This window comes from Sinocyclocheilus rhinocerous, unplaced genomic scaffold, assembly GCF_001515625.1.
Source record: "Sinocyclocheilus rhinocerous isolate Xijiao unplaced genomic scaffold, SAMN03320098_v1.1 scaffold1618, whole genome shotgun sequence".
NCBI classification, from domain to species: domain Eukaryota; kingdom Metazoa; phylum Chordata; class Actinopteri; order Cypriniformes; family Cyprinidae; genus Sinocyclocheilus; species Sinocyclocheilus rhinocerous.
This window is the reverse complement of record NW_015647041.1, coordinates 300310-313924: the sequence shown is the minus strand read 5'-3', so window position 1 is coordinate 313924 and position 13615 is coordinate 300310. Positions and strand designations below refer to the sequence as shown.

General features: G+C 36.7%; 2 protein-coding genes across 2 annotated transcripts in view; one reads left to right on the top strand and one right to left on the bottom strand.

Annotated features, from left to right (window-relative positions):
• Window positions 1-2553: 2553 nt before the first annotated feature.
• On the bottom strand, window positions 2554-4768 carry LOC107708552 (uncharacterized). The gene is made up of 7 exons (XM_016512814.1): window positions 4724-4768; window positions 3896-4566; window positions 3748-3793; window positions 3557-3648; window positions 3223-3333; window positions 2850-3126; window positions 2554-2757 (listed from the first exon to the last, which is right to left on the bottom strand). The coding sequence occupies exons 1-7, from the start codon at window positions 4763-4765 to the stop codon at window positions 2554-2556; spliced, it is 1443 nt and encodes a 480-aa protein (XP_016368300.1). The 5' UTR covers window positions 4766-4768.
• A 661-nt stretch (window positions 4769-5429) lies between these two features.
• The window catches only part of LOC107708551 (C-type mannose receptor 2-like), a 10051-nt gene continuing 1865 nt past the window's right edge, over window positions 5430-13615 (top strand). The window contains exons 1-15 of the mRNA XM_016512813.1: window positions 5430-5564; window positions 6888-7030; window positions 7267-7354; window positions 8670-8832; window positions 8976-9139; window positions 9623-9791; window positions 10060-10202; window positions 10977-11091; window positions 11347-11504; window positions 11606-11714; window positions 11809-12047; window positions 12125-12287; window positions 12814-12963; window positions 13056-13175; window positions 13270-13452. Coding sequence (XP_016368299.1) covers window positions 5430-5564; window positions 6888-7030; window positions 7267-7354; window positions 8670-8832; window positions 8976-9139; window positions 9623-9791; window positions 10060-10202; window positions 10977-11091; window positions 11347-11504; window positions 11606-11714; window positions 11809-12047; window positions 12125-12287; window positions 12814-12963; window positions 13056-13175; window positions 13270-13452 — 2242 coding nt within the window. The remainder of the gene's footprint in view (window positions 5565-6887; window positions 7031-7266; window positions 7355-8669; window positions 8833-8975; window positions 9140-9622; window positions 9792-10059; window positions 10203-10976; window positions 11092-11346; window positions 11505-11605; window positions 11715-11808; window positions 12048-12124; window positions 12288-12813; window positions 12964-13055; window positions 13176-13269; window positions 13453-13615) is intronic.

The following is a 13615-nucleotide window of genomic DNA, read 5'->3' as shown; positions in this document are numbered from 1 at the left end:
AATGAAAGTAGTGGTCCCCTGTAGTTGTGTCACTGGTGTTACCGTTTAACAAAAATCTTTTATTTTAAAATAAATGTCACACTGATGACATCACTTGACTTCCTTCCTCCTCCTGAAGATAGATCTATGAAAAAAGGCCCATGTGAAGTCCACTTTCTCTTTTCAGTTATCAGAAATGTTCTCATTTATCACATGTGGTTTGATACCTTGCAGCAGACATTTTGTAAAATGCATTTTTCATGAAAATTGTCACTGGTGTTACCGTTCTAATGGGTAACACCTGTAAAGATCAGTTTACGTTGATGCTCTTTTACTAACTGCTTTCACTGATTGCCAAATGTAACAATTTAGTCTTATCTACTTAATTGTAGTTAAAGAATAAGGATCTTTGGTCTTATGTATGTCACTGGTTTTTCATATTGTCACTGGTGTTACTTTTTTTCTGTCAGATTAAATAAAACGCGACACATGTGACATGATAATAATTTTACATCCATTGAATTCTGCTTCACTCAAGAGTTAAGATGTAAAGGATTGCATCATTACTTGTTTATAACAGTTTTTACAAATATTTTCATTGTTATAGCAAACACATGGTTGCGTAAAATGAACTAACATCATTCAAAATTTTAACAAACCTGATTAAAATAAATAAAACATAATCTCCTTATTTGTTGCATTATCGTCATTTTTCTGTAACTCTGACTACATGTGCTAAAAAAATGAGAAATAATATTTCATAAAAACCTTTAACTTGTTTATAACAGTTTTTACAAATATTTTCATTGTTATAGCAAACACATGGTTGCGTAAAATGAACTAACATCATTCAATCACAATTTTAACAAACCTGATTAAAATAAATAAAACATAATCTCCTTATTTGTTGCATTATCGTCATTTTTCTGTAACTCTGACTACATGTGCTAAAAAAATGAGAAATAATATTTCATAAAAACCTTTAAACACCAGTGACAAAAAAATGGTACATGTGGTCTTTAAATAAATGCACAAAAAATAAAAAAAATCAGTAAGCTGTCATTTATGTGTATTCATAAATTCAAAGGATAATATAATAATGTGGTCTAAGTTTAAATGTAAAAAAAAAAAATACATTTCAAGACATCTTGCCATACCAAAAGTGGACATTTCTGTAGAATGACCCGGCAATGAAAAGAACCTCATTCCCATTAAAGTGAAATTACTGAACCTAATCATAACAAAAGCTTTTTTTTTTTTTTAATGCTCATAAAAATAAAATAAATTGAATTAGACAGACATAAGGCAAATATTTTGTTCACACAATAGGCCTATTCTTTTCAACTTCTGCAAAAACTCAGAAGTTTTTGCATCTGAAATCTTCACATGCATTTCGTATTACTGAACTGCAGTTATATTGTATCTGTACATCATTATACTGCGAATCTACAGTTGTACTTCATTGTCCTGCAGTTTTACTACTTTGTACTGCAGTTGTACTTCAATGTACTGCAGTTATATTTTGTAGTCCCACCCCCCCACTCTATTTCCCCGTATTATTTCCCTCCTCTCGCCGTTATTTCATCTCACCGCTTCACGCTCCAGTCCAGCGTGCGGCGCTAAACACATGCGTTTGTTTGACGAACACCATTAAACCTCAGATGAAGAAGATTAGTTTCAGCTGAGCAGAGTCTTCTGAGGGGTGGCTCTGGTGGTTGTTTTTTATTTATTTAAAAAAAAAAAAAATTTTTTATTGAAGATATAACATTCACAGGGGATACAGTCATAGCAATAAATTACATACACAACCAGAATACAGAACAAATATATAAAGAATAATAAAAATGAAATAAAGAACAAAATAAAAAATTAAACATCTTTTCTTTCCTTTTTATAAATAAATCATAAATTAAAATAAAAAATAACGTAAATGGAAAATTACACATAAAATGTCAACTTCAAAGAATACACAGGAGGTTTACATCAAAGTCAATATTTTTTCCATCAATACAGTAGTTTTAACAGCTTTCTTATTAAGTGATGAGCAGAGAGATTCATAAAATACTCAACCTGTTGGAGGTCAGCAGTACTTTTATATCTACATTAAGATACTTAAGTTGCATTTTCTATTCTGAAATGTTTTAAAAGTGAACCTCTGTTAGAGTGCTGTTTCTGTAGTTTATATCTGATTTAAGATATGTAACTTGCATTTGCAGTTCAAATTGTTCAAATCAAGCCGCTCTGTTGTAAGCTCTCCTTAACTGATTTTATATCTGTTTTAAGGTACTGATGTTGCAGTTCATTTATAAGTTACGTTTTCCAAGAGAACCTTGGGGTAGAGGTTTTGCCACAGTAGGTATTTGACCATGTTAATTACAACAATAAAAACAAAACTTAAGTCATTGCTTTTGTTTTATTTTCATGCCAAAGGCGTTTAGTCACGCATTTACCACATTAGTGTTATATATATATAAATTAAAGCTAACAAAAATAATTAAATTCTTTGTTTAATCTCCGTGTGGTAAACACTGATCAACTTCACAATAGTTAAATGACACCATAAACTTTAAAGACTTATTCAGGAAGCAGCTGCACAAAATGTAACACTGATAAGTAAATATCTTGGCCAAAGTCTCTGGACTGTGAGACTGGATTAATGGTTGTCCTGAGTCGAGCCATTTCATACTCTGAGAGCAGACACTCCACCTGAGGGACCACTACTCCAGTGTTCTGCTCCTCCAGTGGGTAAGTGCCATCTTGCACCAAAATGTTGAGGTCCTGGATTAAAAAACAAAATGAAAATAATAATAATTGAACAGTATAGACAAAACATATTGTATTGTGCTTTTTTTTATTCATTACAATCATACCTCCATGTCACATGAAACATTGACTGGATTCTGTGCAACTCCTATTTCCCACAGATGATTGGGGGAAAGATTTTGCTCCGTACGGATGGAATGGTCATTCCATGCATCAGTGAAAATATCTAGGTCTCTTTGGAGACGTGGAAGAAAAACATAATGTGCACAGAAGAGATGAATGGTGTTTGATGGATCAAGAGAGCCACTCTCTTCCAAATTATGTAGAACATCATAATACAAGTTTGAAACAGACATCCACACATCTTTCCACAGCCGTTCGACCCTAAATGTAAGAGACAAAACAACCTTATTTCTTAGTCATTTATAATTCAAAAACTTGAACAAATGTATTACTTGCACTAAAGTAACAAGAAATTACCTTTGATTATGAACGCTCTTCCCCGAAATGAAACTTCCCCTGCCACAGCCCTGAACAGTGAACATCCACCTTGCAATGTCCACATTTTCTACACCTTGGTCTGCTCTTACCCTACACATTAAGACAGTACATTTAACATTAACACTACACAGTAAGGTTTGACAAAACATCCTATGATGTTGGCTTAAGAAAGCCTGGCCAGAAAGTTAATTAAATGTAATATATTGAAGTTTGAAGCTGTTTTAAATGCTTGGTGAGGGTTTTAAGACCATGCAGTCAGTCAGTCAGTCTGTATAGATAGATAGGTAGGATGTACTCAAATGTACATACATACCGTGAAGGAACTCCATGCTTTTCTACTGCCTCGAGGAAGAAACTTAGAGCAGTCTCTGCTTTGTTGTTGGTTGCAGCCCCCAGATACATGACCTGATAAAATAATTTAGTGAAGTTATTGGCATGTTACACAATTATTCCATGATTGTATCACACACACAGGAGTCACACAAATAAAGATCCACCACTAACCTTTCTTGAGTAGCCATCTATGCCCCCAAATATTACTAAGCCATATCTGAATACAAAAGGGAAAACATCTTATGCACACAGGCACCTTTAATAACATAAGATATCTTGCTGTACAACAAGTGACTAATACAAAAATTATTTAACCTACCTGATCAGCTTGTGGTTGGTGTCCACATGCATGAGGGACAGAGGGGCCTGAACTGAATATGATCTTCTCACAACATGTCCAAGTTGTGACATTCTAGCAAGGACTCCGGCTGAATCAACTCTATTCATAGAGTCGCAGACTCTGCTCCACTGGACTCGATGACCAAGAGCTTTCAAGTTCCCTCTCATCATTCTGTAGCCTGAGTGTGGTGATGTTGTTTTGATTGCAACCACAAGATTGTCTAACTCTTCGTCAGTCAATTGACTGTATGTTCCTCTCACTGTTATACCAAACTCTTGCATTCTGTGTTCTATGGTTCGTGTTGACATGCCAAGCAGTTTTGAAATGCAAGGTACAGTCAGACCAATTTCAATCAATCGTCTGAGGTGCTGCTCAGATACAATGGTTTTGGGACGTCCCGTTGGTCCAGCAATTTCATTCAAAATCACTGAAGAGGTACGTCTTGTGTCCAGGCGATTAGAAAGAACAGAACACAGGTTTGAAAGAAAGTGCATTACCTCTTGAGGTACATGTTGACGACTTGTATGTGAAGTGATCAAACTTAAATCATTTGTGCAAATAAAATATAAATAATCCAGGTCTAGAGGCAAGCGCTGCATGGCCTCCTGTAGTCGTGACAAGAGTCTCTCTAAAAGCAGCCTTGACACTGCCTGTGAATATACATAAAAATATTAAGTAAAATTATCAACATAAATTAAAGCAATCAATTAATTCTTTGCACCTAAACCGAAATCCTCATAACTGGCATAATTCACAAAACAAACATATCACCTTTCACCCACTAACAAAATATTTATGGCTAATTACCTGAGATTGTCTGGCATTTGCCTGCTGACGCTGGTTATCCATCTTCACACGCCTGCCACTAATTCTTTTCTGTTTGAGCACTTCAGATTTTTTTGCGTCAGCCCAAACACGATCACGGTGAGACCGCGAGAGGAACTGTACAGTTATCGTGCGAGGGCGTGCATTGCCCAATTTAGGGGAAAAGAAAGAAAATCTGGAGTAATACATCTGAAACTGACAGTGAAAATGGAAATCATCCGATAAGAGGAAAGAAAGAGGAGTTCAAGGTAATGATGAAGTTTATGGATGAGTCTTTTAAGATAATAAATCCACTGAAGCTGTCTAAAGTAATTAAGGAAATGATAGGATCGAAAGAAAGTGTCAAGAAGTTGAGAGATGGAAGACTAATCCTATATTAGTCGATTTGTGCACAAAAAAGTGATCTGCTCGATACCGGAAGAAAAGAAATGGGTCAAAGGAGTAATAACTGGTATCCCAACTGAAGTGACCGTAGAAAAGATCAAGAAAAGTCTAACTGGGGCGGCAGTGATTGAGGTTAAAAGACTGAAATACAGCAGAAATAATGAAAAGGTTGATAGCCTTTCAGTAATGATTCACTTTGATGAGGATAAATTACCGGACAAAGTATTCTTAGGATTCATTAGCTTCCCGGTCAGACTTTATGTTCCTCCTCCGTTAAGATGTTTTAAATGCCAAAAATTTGGTCATGTGGCAGCTGTTTGCAGAGGTAAACAACGATGTGCAAGGTGTGGCGGTGAGCATGAATATGGCAAATGCGGACAAGGAGTTAACCCAAAGTGTTGTAATTGTGGAGAAGAACATAGTGCGGGTTATGGAGGATGTAAAGTGAGGAAGCATGCAACACAAGTGCAGACTGTAAGAACAGAGGAGGGATTGCCATATTCTGAGGCACTCAAACCAACAAGCTTTAATGCCATTCAGGGAACAAGGAAAACACACGTAACACGGGTAGACATGTACAATACCGGACGCTGAACTAAAGACAGGGAACACTATTTAAACACATGACAGGATGAGGAGAGGACGAGACACAACTGGGATCAATGGAAATAAAACGCGGAACACCTGGAATCAAATCAACATAATCAGGACAGGAACAGGAAACTAACCAAATATGGGCATAGGAAGGTACATGGGGAGCAAGACACACACAAAACACGGAACAAAGTCTGGCAATAACATTAATTTTCTAAAACTGGTAAAAGAAAACATTTATTTTCCCGGATTGCTCTAGTTTAACATACAGTTCTGCTCAAAAGTTTACCCCTTGCAGAATCTATGAAAATGTTAATAATTTTAACAAAATAAAAAGGCTCATAAAAAAATGCATTTTATTTTTTATTTAGTACTGTCATGAATAAGCTACTTCACATAACAGATGTTTACATATAGTCCACAAAACAAAATAATCACTGATTTTTATAAAAATTAAAAAAGACCCTGTTCAAAAGTTTACATACCCTTGATTCTTAATACTCTGTGCTGTTACCTGGATGATTCATGACTGTTTTCATGTTTTGTTATAGTTGTTCATGAGTCCCTTGTTTGTCCTGAGCAGTTTCCCACTTCACTTCCCACTTCAGAAACTGTTCTTCAGAAAAGAATCCTCCAGCTCTTGCACATTCTTTGGTTTTCCAGCATCTTCTGCATATTTGATTTCCAGCTGTGGCTGTATGATTTTGAGATCCATCTTTTCACTCTGAGGACAATTGAGGGACTCATGCACAACTATTACAAAAGCTGCAAACATTCACTGATGCTCAAAAAGGCAAATGATGCATTAAAATATTTTTTTGCTTTGATGGCTGTATTAATTATTAATTTATTTTTCATTTTTTTGACTAATAAAATCAGTTAAGAAAATAATTTTAATTGGCTTTACATATCAGGGAATAAAAAGTAATAATTAATGATTGCAAATTCATCACAAAATTAACAATCATAAAAGTTTTTGAGTTACAATTCAGTATATTCTTCTTCCTGTCATTCCATTTCAAATCGAGTTCAACATCCTGTGAGTGTGTCCATTCAATTCAAGAAGTGAACAAATTCTTACATTTTGAATTTTGGCCAGTCCTGGTGTGGTGTCTGTGTGTTTGCCTGTATTGGGGTGTGTGGTCAGCTCATCGCTGTGCTTTTGTAGGTCTTTCATGCAGGTGCACTGGAGAAGAGATTGACTTGGATTCAAGCTCACAAGTTCTGCCAGAAACATGGAGCTCAGCTTGCCAGCTTCAGTACGCCAGAGGAAGAGACCTATGTCTTCCAGATCCTCCATGAGGCTTTCGGGTACGTTTCTAAAATCCAGCCCTAAAGCAACACTGTGTGCGTTTGTAATGAATGAGGGCATGATTTGTGTGAGAATTATTAAAATTTCCTTTATTCATCAGTTTTTACTCTCAGATACCCCTAGACAGAATATTTTGAGGTTATGTTTATGTTTAAGATAAGTTAAGACTTTGAACCGGATGCCTCTTGTGGGCCTGTTAAAGGTATAGCAGTGTCTAACAGCTCTGTTTGGGCAGGGAGGCAGAGGATCATGAGCAGCACTGGCTGTGGATCGGAATTTCCCGCAGGAATAGTGACAGTTGGACATGGGGTGATGGATCAGCTGTGAGTTTCTTAAAATACTGTTAATTTTTATTGTATTTCATTGTACTACACCAGTGTGTATGTGTGTATATATATATATATATAACATTGATGGCTATTTTAATAATAGTTCATGATGATTAATGATATTCAGTATGATTTAAGAGGAACACATTTCTTTTTCGATTATTTGTCATATAAGACAAATAAATAAATAAATAAAAGTTGGAAAACACTGTACTAGATATCCATAGAGCAGGTGTTGTCAACCTTTTTGACTCCAAGGCCCCCATATTAATATTTGAAGGCCCAAAATGTATTTTAATCAATTGGTAGTCCTACTATAGTTATTATAGTTATAGTTACAGTATCTAAATTAAAAAGCAATATAATATAATAATTATAATTAAAATAATTACATTTCAGGATTCCAAAACTTAAATGTTCATAATAAATGTAATCTATTTATTAAAAATATTCAATATATTAAAAATAAAATATTTTAGAGCTTTGCATAACTGGTAACATTTATATTCATTATAAAAATGCCTATCGAGAATTTTTATGACTTTTCCAGGTCTAGAACTATTAAAATCAGGCTTTCTCACATATCCAGGTTTTCCAAGACCATGAGAATCCCAATTCTTCAAAGATAAAAGCAGCATTTGAATGGGTAAATCAAGATAAGGAAGATCATGATATAGTTTTTAAGGTTTTAAAGGACACATATTATGCCCGTTTTTACAATATGTAATATAAGTCTCTGTTGTCCCCAGAATGTGTCTGTGAAGTTTCAGCTCAAAATACTCCACAGATAATTTATTATATCATTTTGAAAATGCCTATTTTGAGTGGAAGTAGAAACACGCTGTTTTTCGGGCCTGGCTCTTTAAATGCAAAAAAGCTGCTGCTCCCCGCCCCTTTTCCAGAATAGAGCTGCGCCATTTTTCAGACGCTTGCAGAAAAAGGCTAACCAAAACAAAGTTACTGGGTTAATCTTTCCTTGGTTGGTAGATGCACCGGGGACCTGATTATAGCACTTAAAACCTGGAAAAGTCAGATTTTCATGATATGTCACCTTTAATTCTTGTTTTGTCTCATTTTAAATAATTTTAAGTAATATTGAGGGCACTTTGTAAGTATGCTGATGCCCCCTAGTGGTCCCTGGCCCCCTGGTTGAGAACCACTGCCATAAAAAAAGATCTTTCACTACTAGCGCAAATATCAAAGTAGCATGGTTTTGTTTTGTGCTTCCATTTCTTTAACATTGTACCTACATAACAGCTTTTTGTTAGCAATTCTAACATGTAAAAGTCTATTTTTTTTTCTCTTTCAGGTGACGTATCAGAACTTTGGCAGGGGGAATTATGGGTCTGCTGAGTGTGGAGCAGCTAACATGGCTGACACCAACTGGCTGGTATCACACTGCGAGTCTGAGCTAGACTGGATCTGCAAAATACCGAAAGGGAAGGTAGAAGAGGAACCTGAGAGCCATGAAGGTCTGTCGCAGTGCACTCTTTCTTGCCTTTGAGAATATAAGACTGTAATATTATCAAAAGAAAAAGCGTCACAAGTTTGTTTGTGAGCTGAATATGATTTTGAATCTCAGTAATGTGACATTATTGTACATTTGTGTGTGTAGACACTGGTTTAGAGTGGGTTGATTTTGAGGAGGCCCAGTATAAAATGTTTGAACATCGCTCCACGTGGGACCAGGCTCAGAGGATCTGCTCCTGGTTCGAAGCCTCCCTGGTCTCCATGCACTCTCCTAAGGAGAATCAGTTTTTGGTTAGCACTTTACGCAAGGTAAGCACACATAGCAGACACAACCAAACACTCTCCTCTAAGAGGTCTGCTTATGACATTAAATTAACAACAGTTAAACCATCAGTTCACCCACAAAGGTAAGGTACAAAAGGTGTAAGGTACAAAAGCTGTGGCGGTACCTTGTTAAAAGGCACACTTCTGTACCTTATTTACCCCTAAATGACACATATTAGTACCTTAAAGGTACATATCAATAACTAAAGGATACAAATTAGTACATTTTCAAAGGGTACAATACCAGTGACAGATTTTGTACCTTTTTCTCTGAGAGTTTATAAGTATCATAAAAGTATCATTTTGTGTGTCTCAGAACATAGAAAGTAATATGGAGTTGGAAATGAAAAAGTAAACTGTCAATTTCATTTTGGGATGGGTTTATTTAAGGCTATATGCGCTTAATCTTAATGCTATATAAAATGTATTTACAATGCTAACCAAGAATTGCATGTTAACTGTGTCCAGATGTCCCGCAAAGAAAATGACCTACGGTGGATTGGTTTACACAGTTTTAAGAACGACGGGAGATTAAGGTGGTCTGATCATTCTGTGCTCAATTATGTGTCCTGGGGACTAGGACAGCCTCGACCAATTAGCAAAGAGCCCAAATGTGTCCAAATCTCCGCCTCAAAAGGTTTGTTTACTTTTACACCCACATATACTGTCGCTTTGGATAAAAGCGTCTGCTAAATGACTAAAAGTAAAAAGTAAAAGTAAAAATATAAAATCTGAAAATATGTCATCTCCACCTTGAATTTGACATGGACCAGTTTTGACTGCACAATTTAAATAAACTTAAAAAGAGTGCACAGATTTAATGTTCAGAATTGTTGAAGTTATTTTGGGGAATGATATGTGATTGAACAGCAGTGAGTTTAGTAATTACTTTAATGTTCTCTCAGGTGACTGGTCAGACCAGAGGTGTCACATCGATCTGCCATATGTGTGTAAGAGGGTGAATGTGACGGGTACTATCCCTCCCACACCTGCTCCTCCTCTCATACCTGCCGGCTGCCCCCAGGGCTGGAGTCCTTTTCTACACAAGGTGAAAATTCACTCCCACAGCCTATCTGCTTTTATACATTATTACACTTGCAAGGATGAAACAAAGTTTTTCTTTTCTACAGTCTTTTGCAGTTAGCTCAGTTTGGATTCAAATTTAGTTTTGCTGATTATTTGGATAATAAAACCTTTTTGGATCATCTGTTTTTTCTATACTGTATATAAACTTTATACATTTTATATATTTTTTAAAGAAATGTAAGATTACATTGACTTAAAAGTAATTGCAATCATTTTGGATCATCTGTTTTTCTATACTGTATATAAACTTTATACATTTTATATATATTTTAAAGAAATTTAAGATTACATTGACTTAAAAGTAATTGCAATCATTTGTCTTTCAAAGTCTACCTAAAACTCATTGTGAAACAGTCTCACATTTTATTTTACTTTTGTAATGTGACATATTTCTATGTGAAATGGGATATTCATTGAGAAATATGTTAGGCGGGACTTGATTTTGTCAGGAATTGATTAGATCAAGAAAAGTTATCTATATTTGACAGATTTTTTGGAGAGGAGGGGGTGTAAAAATCAGATTGCTTGGCAACGGCAGCCAAAAGGGAAAATTATTCTTGTGATGAAGCAAGATATTACATTTTGATTACTTTTTTTTTTTCATTTGGAATGTAAGAAAATACAGCTCTAGCAAAAATTATCATTTTTAAAATGACTTTCTTACAGAAATATTCACGTTGCACATTTTCTTACGTCAGTAATCTCTGAATTCTGTTCTTTTTCCTCGTTCTAACAGTGTTATAAGGTGTTTGGAGAAGAGCTGTCGAGTCGTAGCACTTGGGAATCTGCATCCAAGACGTGTCTGACACATAGAGCCACACTAGTGACAGTGTCAAACCACAGGGTTCAGGGTAAATCAAACTCAGACACACACACACACACCACAGAAGGGAAGCTAGGCTACATTAAATTGATAGTTCACCCAAAAAAAGAAAAGTACAAAAAATGTGAAAGTATAAGAATCATAGACAACTTTTATGAATATTGGGACTGACGTGCTCCAATGTGTGTGGCGCTTACGGCCCTCAATTTGTGTTGCATTAACTTGTGTCAGTGGAAACTGACTAAGCTCTGCATTTGATCTATTTCTTTCTCTCTCTTATTAGCATTCCTTGTGACTCTGCTGCCCAACAGCAGTTTCCATGTGTGGATGGGGCTCACTTCAGAATCACAGGCTCAGTTCAGGTGGTTTGAACCTGGCTTGCTTAGCTACACTAACTGGGCCCCTGGAGAACCAGTGGACAACAGACAAATGAAAAGCCCGGTACTGGATCTGTCTGTCTGTCTGTCTACATTATCTATCATGTATAAATTCAGACATCCACCAATCAATCTGAGTGTGTGTGTGTGTGTGTGTCCCATTAGGGTAACTGCATAGTGCTTCTCCATGGTAATCCTCCCCGAATGATGGGCATGTGGGCGTCTCGCAGGTGTGATGCAGAGAAACACGGCTTCATCTGCATGAAAGATAAAGGTACAGGAATATCTCAAATTCACATGCTCACACAAATATGCATTGTATTATATACCCTGAACCACTAAAATACCCTGTGTGCATGTGTTTCCAGACCCTGCCTTGCCCCCTGGTGTGGACTCTCTTCCCCCATCATTAGATGGCCCATTAGAATTTGATGGCGTGCAGTACCGGATTTTGCAGAAGCCTCTGAACTGGCGTGGAGCACTGTATTTGTGTGACTCCATTAATGGAACACTGGCAGCGGTACGGGATCCTCGGCAGCACGCCTACCTCATCCTCCTCCTCAGCACGTTCCGCAAACCCTCCTGGATCGGACTACACAATGACGGGGTGAGACATTGTGTGCGTGTTGTATGTCTCTTCCTCTGACATGTCAGAGCTTCAGCAAAAGCTTCTTGTATTTCCAGGCTCGGAGCTACACATGGTTGGGTGAAGAGGAGCTCACATTCAGTGACTGGCGGGATGGAGAGCCTAATCAAATGTATGGATGTGGTCACATGACCGTTGAGGGCCAGTGGACTGTGGCTGCTTGTAATACAAAATTAAACGCCATCTGTGAAATTAACAAGGGTAGGAAAATGTTAGAATATGCTTCTGAATACTACCATACTACTAGTACTGTTTGTGTGGTATGCAGTATGTACATTTTGTGTTTGCATTGAATTTCCAAATGAAGTAGCCTACAACACTGACTGAAATGTGCAGTATGCATCCAAGGTTGACTCATTATTTAATTGGGACGCAGAGTTTCTATGCTATTTTATATAATAACAGGCAATATTCAGTGTATACCAGATTTATTTTAGAATTATTTATATACTATTATAACATTATTATAACATTTCTAAAAGTTTTTTTTTTAAGTTCAAGTATTTAATCAAATGTTCACATTTATTTTATTTCAACTATACTTCAATTACCAAAATTGATTTTTATTAGTTTTAGTTTTAGTTAACAATAACAGCAATGGCGCATACAGTTCTGGTATTCTATTTTAGATGTAACTTGTGTGTTTGGATCTGTCTGTGGTGTTATTTTTGCACAAATTTTGCAGGTGTGTTCTAATAGCCTTTTGGTTGTTCTGTTCCTGTGTCAGAGAGAACAATAGACCACAGGTGGATGTATCCGGGTTTTTGCCCAGAGCCTGTTGGTAATTGGTCCTGGGTTCCTTTCAGAAATCACTGCTACTCGTTCATCCTCCACGAGCTGCAATTTAAACATGAGGCCATACGCATGTGTAACAAAGGTAATGTCCACATACAGGAAAAACCAACAAAATCGGCACAGGAACATATCACACACAATAAACTCAAGTAATCTTGTTTTTTCCTTTCTTAGTGGGAGCTAAGCTGTTGTCAATATTAGATGAAAACGAGAACAGTTTTGTATGGGAGCACATGCAAAGTTTTCAACAACAGGCCCACGGCGCTTGGCTTGGAATGATCTTTAACTCCAAAGGCAAGAAGTTTAATGAATAACACTTGTTTCCTTTATTGACCTGCAATTTGGATCTCCTTTATCCAGACCTGTGTGTATGTGTTTGATTCCACAGAAGGCAGTCTGGAGTGGTCAGACATTCAAGTAGTGGACTACAGTAACTGGGAGCAGCAGGACGCTAATCTGAGCATGCTGTCTGCCAACAGCTGCTTCTGGGTACAGAGCAACACAGGCCTCTGGAGGGGTCCTGGGTCCTGCAAAAACCGCACACATGGAGTCATCTGTAAACAACCACGAGGTATGGAACGTCACATACAGTGCCCTCCACTAAAATTGGCACCCTTGGAAAATATGAGCAAAGGCGGCTGTGAAAATAAATCTGCATAGTTTATCTTTTTGATCTTTCATTAAAAAAATTCACAAAATTCTAACCTTTCATTGAAGTAAAACAATTGAAATTG

What these genes read in the sequence shown, in the direction of transcription:
- LOC107708552 (XM_016512814.1), bottom strand. Translation starts at nt 4,765, where the DNA reads ATGGATAACCAGCGTCAGCAGGCAAATGCCAGACAATCTCAG. An exon ending in CAAATGCCAGACAATCTCAG is followed by an intron (nt 4,567 to 4,723) that starts GTAATTAGCCAT and finishes GTATATTCACAG; the next exon opens with GCAGTGTCAAGGCTGCTTTT. An exon ending in ATGTTTCATGTGACATGGAG is followed by an intron (nt 2,758 to 2,849) that starts GTATGATTGTAA and finishes TTTTTAATCCAG; the next exon opens with GACCTCAACATTTTGGTGCA.